This window comes from Pundamilia nyererei, unplaced genomic scaffold (assembly GCF_000239375.1).
Source record: "Pundamilia nyererei isolate P.nyererei 1_Seehausen unplaced genomic scaffold, PunNye1.0 scaffold00003, whole genome shotgun sequence".
Lineage (NCBI taxonomy): Eukaryota > Metazoa > Chordata > Actinopteri > Cichliformes > Cichlidae > Pundamilia > Pundamilia nyererei.
The window spans coordinates 1,468-7,667 of NW_005187404.1; the positions used below are offsets into that span (position 1 = coordinate 1,468).

The 6,200-nt window shown below is 37.9% G+C and overlaps 1 protein-coding gene across 1 annotated transcript in view; it reads left to right on the forward strand.

Annotated features, from left to right (window-relative positions):
- The window catches only part of LOC102200421 (acetylcholinesterase), a gene marked incomplete at its 5' end in the record, with an annotated part of 6,810 nt that extends 1,289 nt beyond the window's left edge, over positions 1-5,521 (forward strand). Inside the window, 3 exons of the mRNA XM_005720541.1 lie at positions 2,218-2,427; positions 2,513-2,670; positions 4,664-5,521. Coding sequence (XP_005720598.1) covers positions 2,218-2,427; positions 2,513-2,670; positions 4,664-4,758 — 463 coding nt within the window. The remainder of the gene's footprint in view (positions 1-2,217; positions 2,428-2,512; positions 2,671-4,663) is intronic.
- Positions 5,522-6,200: the final 679 nt, after the last annotated feature.

Consider the following 6,200-nt stretch of genomic DNA (forward strand, 5'->3'; position numbering starts at 1 on the left):
GTGTGTGTGTGTGTGTGTGTGTGTGTGTGTGTGTGTGTGTCAGACCTCCAATTCAATTCAATTTCAATTCAATTTCTTTATTGTCCTGCTGACCAAAGGGTCGTAAACGCAGGAAGCTTACATCAAAAGAAGCAGATCTTCCAGATAGGATGTATCTGCAATAAAACATTACAGCCCCCCCATCCAGAACCTCGAGAATCTGAGGGGAAGGACAGTGGAATTTCTTTCATCAGAGTTGGCAAGCATAGAAATGACAACATTTAACAATTCACTCTAACAGGTTCCATCCACAGTGACTAGAAAAAAGCCAGCTTATTGGACAACACAGAGGCTCTGATCATGCCAGCAGAACAAGACCTAAGTAGTCAAGACCGAGGTCCTTTGGGACTTTGACTTCCACATTGACTAGCAGCTCCTAGCCAGCCAACCAGACATAGTTATGGCTGACAAAAAGAAGAAGATCACAGTTGTAATAGATGTGGCAGGCTGAAGGGCAGGGTGGCAGACCGCTGAGCAGCACAGGACTTCAGGACCCTGGGACTGATGCGATCAAGGTCTGCAGCTTTGCCTTCATGAAGTCACTGTGGTGGTGTAATTAGATTGGTGCTTTGTGAAGAGATCAACAGAGGTCTAGTACTCAGCCTGTTGTAAAACACATGTAGCTCATTGACTGTATCCATGCTGCCCTCCTGCTGCTGTTGATCTCTTTGATTGAGGCCAGTGATCAGCTGCATCCCTCTCTACAATTGTTTGAAATTATTCAACTGGAGTTTGGTTTCCAGCTTCTCTCTGTAGGTATCTTTACACTTTCTCAGCCCTGCCTTTAGGTCATGGTGTAGGTTTCTCAACTTGTCCTTGTTCCCAGGCCTGAAGATCCTCTACTTTTCATTCAGCATGTCCCAGTATGCAGTCTCACTGGCTCCCTGACTCCAGAATTCTTCTCACAGGCTTGGTGGCAACAGGAAGTCTTAGAACTGCAAGAACATACTGAGATGTTAACAGGACCTGGTTTTGGTCTGATCTACATAGTTGGCGAGGGCAGTGGCTTTGTATACATCCTGCATGTTTGCATGCAGAAGATCCAAAGTTTTATTTTTTCATGTTTTGACCAGATACTGCTTTAAAGTTGGCATAGTGGAGGCTAGATATGGTTGAAACCGCCAGTGATGGTGATGAAAGGCTCTGGGGGTTTATGCTTTAGGTCAGTGAAAGTCCCGTGTGTGATGTCACATGCTGCTGACCCATTAGCTACTACATAAACACGTATTAATATAGCGGAGAATTCTCATCGTAGATAACATGTCCTGGATTGCATCACCATTTATTAACAAACACTGCAATCTCTCCATCTTTTCTTCTTATTGCTCAGCTTGGCGTCTTTGTCAGCCAAACTATGAAAAAGTCGGATACTGTGGTGGTGTGGTCCAGGTACCTTTGTAAAGCATAATACACTGCGCTCCCGATACTGCCGATTACTCTGATGCTTTACCAGTTATCCACTTTTAAGAGACCTCACATTCCCCATGACGACCGGTGGAAAGGAGGGTTTATGTTTCCTTCTCCTTGATTATATTCTTACTCTGGCCTGGCACTGATTACGTCACCTTTTGAGTTCCTGCAGGATGACCGGTCTGGCTACAGGCAGCAGTGTTGTGTTTTTGAAAGTGCCAGATCCTGAGTGTGAGAGTGCCAGGTCCTGAGTGTATAGAAACACAGAGCCATTCCACTCAGTCTTACCCCTCATCATGACAAATATAAAAAAGACAGTGAGGACCATAAAATTACAAAAAAGACGACTAAGGTCTATAGTTTGTAAAAACTGAAATCTAAAAAAAAAAGACAAAAAGGAAACTATGAATAAAACCGCAAAACACACTTAACTACGGAAGCTGCTGCAACAAACCGCAATTCTCACAACATCTAGAGACTAAGAACAAGAACAAGACTCAACTCTTATGTTCTTGCGATTATTGCAAACAAATCCTGACAAAACACTGACAAATAGAGCTGGTTTGAAGAAATGCCACCTTACTAATAGTTTAAAACTGCAAACCAGTATAAAAATGACAATTACTAACACTAACAATGTTTCTGCATTTTTTGTGTTTTTTCCTCAGTTTGTATGAACCACTTTATTCATTTTTCTGTTATGTTTCATCCATCTTGAGCTAACCTGTTGTAATATAATAATATATCTCTGTTATTTACACTTTGCAGGCTCTCTCAACATGGTGGTAAGCCTTTTGTATATTTATTTGATCACCACTCATCAGTCAATCCCTGGCCAGAGTGGATGGGTGCTATGCATGGGTATGAGATAGAATTTGTATTCGGAATGCCTCTGAATGCATCTCTGGGATACACAAAGGAGGAAGTTAATATGACCAAGAAGTTTATGAAACACTGGGCCAACTTTGCTCGTACAGGGTAAGCATAACCAGATGGTCAGACACTCACTCAACTAGTGTGAAGACCCTGATGATTCTTAGAACTGATTTATTGTCTGTTTCAGAAATCCAGGCCTTGAGGGAGCTAAGTGGCCTGTGTTTACTGTTCAAGAGCAGAAGTATGTCACACTGAATTATAAACATCCAGAAGAAAAGACAATGATGAAAGCCAAAGAATGTCAGCTCTGGAGCAAATTTATCCCAAAAGTCCAAAGCGTGTCAGGTTGGATACACAAACACCTACACACATACATGCATGACACATATATAAAGATCACTCTATATAGTCTAAATGAAAGTATATTTTCTATAAATTTGGCAGGTTTAAAATGAATCTTAAATATAATCTCAGATGAAGTAAAAAAAAATTACACATTCCACAGTGTCATTATTTACTTAAAAAAAATGAAGGAATGTAGGAATAAAGAGGGTGATCTACAGTCAGGTGTTGCTACTCAGATCTATTTGATTAACTGGTCACCACCAAGTGTGAACGCGTATAATAACGGAAATGGTGCCAGTTTGCTGGTCTGGAGGATTTGAGGAAAATACATCAGCCATCTCTTAGAAGAAACAATTGTTGCTGGGATATAGGGCTATTTCCAAAGAATTTAAGTCCTTCAATTATTAACCAGTGGAAAACATTAAAGACAGTTGCCAAGCACACCAGGAATGGATGTCTCAGCAAATTCAGAGAAATTCCAAAAACTCTGCAGGTAGATCTCAGATTCTACAAGCATAAATGTTAAAGTTCACGCCACTATAACTAGAAAAAGACAGAATAAGTATGGCGTGTTTGGAAAGGTTGTTAGGAGAAAGTCTCTTGTCTCTAGAGTTGGGAAGTGATGAAGTACAAATGCTTTGTAACTGTTTCCAGATATCGGTAAATTACTTAAATATTAATTTTTCTGACCAAATTTTACATTGTTTCAGAAATATCTGGATCTTTACTCTAGTTTTCACTTAAGGTTCAACACGTTTGAGGGAAGTTTTTACTTCCCTGCCCTGCAAACCAAAACTTATTTGTGCTTAAATGGAGGGAACAATACTGAGCCAGCTATATTGGTATGTTTATCACAAGAGCTTGTCACATACAAAGACATGAAAAGTTCAAAAAATATAATTTAAGCATCATTTACAGCACTGTACTCAGGGGGTTAAATCGGGCCAGAATGATTTTATTGCACTTTTGGTGCAGATGTCATGAATTGTAGGACTGTACCTAGCACTAGCGAGGAGGAGAGAGCATAAAGATTTTAATGCTTTTTTAAGTGGCAGCTAATTTCAAAAGTTTTTATAACCTTCACAAATATCAGCAAACACACAATCTATTTATGTGCACAGTTTGTCTGTTAGCTAAAGTTACAGCTAATGTCCTTGAAATAGCTACTTTTTTTCTTTGCATTGTACTTCTGCTAAGGTAAAACTTTCTGTATTTTTTCACCTCTGCTTATTTTAAAAAACGAACCCTAATGTAAAGAAGAGTGCACCAAAATTCATCCACAACAATGTGAGAGGCTGATAAAGTCAAATAGAAAATGATCACTTCAAATTATTGCTTCTAAAGTAGGTTCTGGAAGCTATTGAAAAATATGTCACTCTTAGTTTTTCATAGCCTTTTTTTGCATTTTGTCTTAGTTTTTGTTAAATAATGACACTAATGTCCACCACATTCTTTCTCTCAGTTTCTGTTTTTCCAATTTTAACATCCTGTAAGGACTAGATACTTTTTCATTATATCTTAATATGTAACACTTTAGAAGATATAGAGAGTGTACATTTGTTAACCATTACTGTAGTTATCTGTAGTAGGAGGCATTACATCAGGTTTTGTTAGGAAGGCGTTTAGCTTGTGGAGGAGAGTTTTATTCTGTCTTGCTCCCCTTGTGTTTCACCTAAGTTTTGGAGGTCTAAGTGGGAGGAGAGGAGGGTCAGTCATCACTTCTCTGAGCATAGATCACACAAGGGTGAATAATACTGATACACCTCCACAATTAAACTTACTGTGGAATCATACACCACATAGCAGAATGATTAAATATTTTTTATTGGAAAAAGGAAAGGACAAAAAAAGAGAAACATCTAACAGTACACACACACACACACACACACACACACACACACACACACACACACACACACACGTGTAAACTAAAGCCGAAAGATTCTTTGTGAAATAACATCATCATGATGTTCTTGTGCTTTTTTCTCCACAGATAAACTGGTGTCTTGTCATAATGCAAGTGGGATTATACTCCACTGTAATTATTTGTTCCTGCTCATGTTATTGGCTATAACTTTAACCTACTGATGGACTGAAGAGGCCTGTCTTCTACAAAGTTGAAGTCTGGTAAATGTAAATTTACCAGACAGAAAGGAGACGTGGCGTGTGTCGGTGCCTGTTGTGCCAATATATCAGAGTCCCAGTAAAGCATTGTTAATTGTTAATCCAGCTGTGCATAACATATATAAAAAAAGATGAACAAAGATGTAAACACAAAGTCACAAAAGGATGGTAAAAGTCAGGCCTAGATTTCCCTTTGAATTACACTTGGTAATACGCCTAATTCAAATTGCTTAACAATTACAGATAGAGTTGCTCTTTCTAAAGCAATAAAACATAATCATCAATCAAAATTATCACTGTATTTGACAAAAAATGTATTCCTCTTTCAGTTATACATAATTTTTTTGTATGCATGCACTGTTGTATTTACTCTCAGACAGTGAATTCTCAGTAACTCAATGATGTCAATAAAGGGTTGAACTGTTATGAAGAAAAAACTTTTGACATTTAAACAATTGTATGCAGAAAGTCTCATCATTCGATGTGAACAGGATGAACATATGGATATGGTACATATGTCCAATAGAGGATGCTGACAGCTAATGTGAGCAGGTTGAAGGATGACCCTGTGACCCTTTACCACTGGTCTTCCAATTCAAAATAATGTCTGGGATCTGCACCGGAGTGCATGGACTGCACAGGCAGTCACCTTTGACATGGGGCATTGGGCTCAAGTCATTTAACTATTCCATTAAAAAAAAAAAAAAAACATTTAACAATAAATTAATACAAATATATTTGCACTCACACATACTATGTCCAGAGGTTATAAACTAAAATGTGCAAGAGTGCCCATTTACAGTTTTAAAGAGTACAACAAGCGTACAATTTGTACAATTAGTAGACCTAGTATGTTTGATTTGTTGTGTACCCTGAGTCTACATTTACAGGCTGTTTTTAAAATTACTTTAAAACACAATCCGAAAACTCATAGAAAATGTAGCCATGTAGAAAAATTACTGAGATTGAAGAGGCAAAGCAGGAGACAAACAACAGACATATTTTATCTGAGTACACCACACCCTAGGACAGTTAACTGTGAGCACCGAATAGCCTCAACACACTGCCATTTGTTCTGAAATATTCAAGTAGAGTCATGCTTTAAATTTATCTGCATACACTGAAAAAATGGGAATTGGCAGGCTTTTGAATTTGCACAAATGAATTTAGTTAATGCTACACAAGCCTTTCATGTTTCTCTTATTTACATTATTAAATAAAGTACCCTTTACTTGATTATAAACAATACTGAGACTACTCATTTTTCTTGCATTGATTTAAAGTGACTAAATTAGAATACTAAAACCATTGTAATCATGTTTGACCACAACCGGAAATGATGCAATATATTCAAAGACAACAACTAAATATGATTGGATAATAAGACCTAGAGTCTTATCCAATAA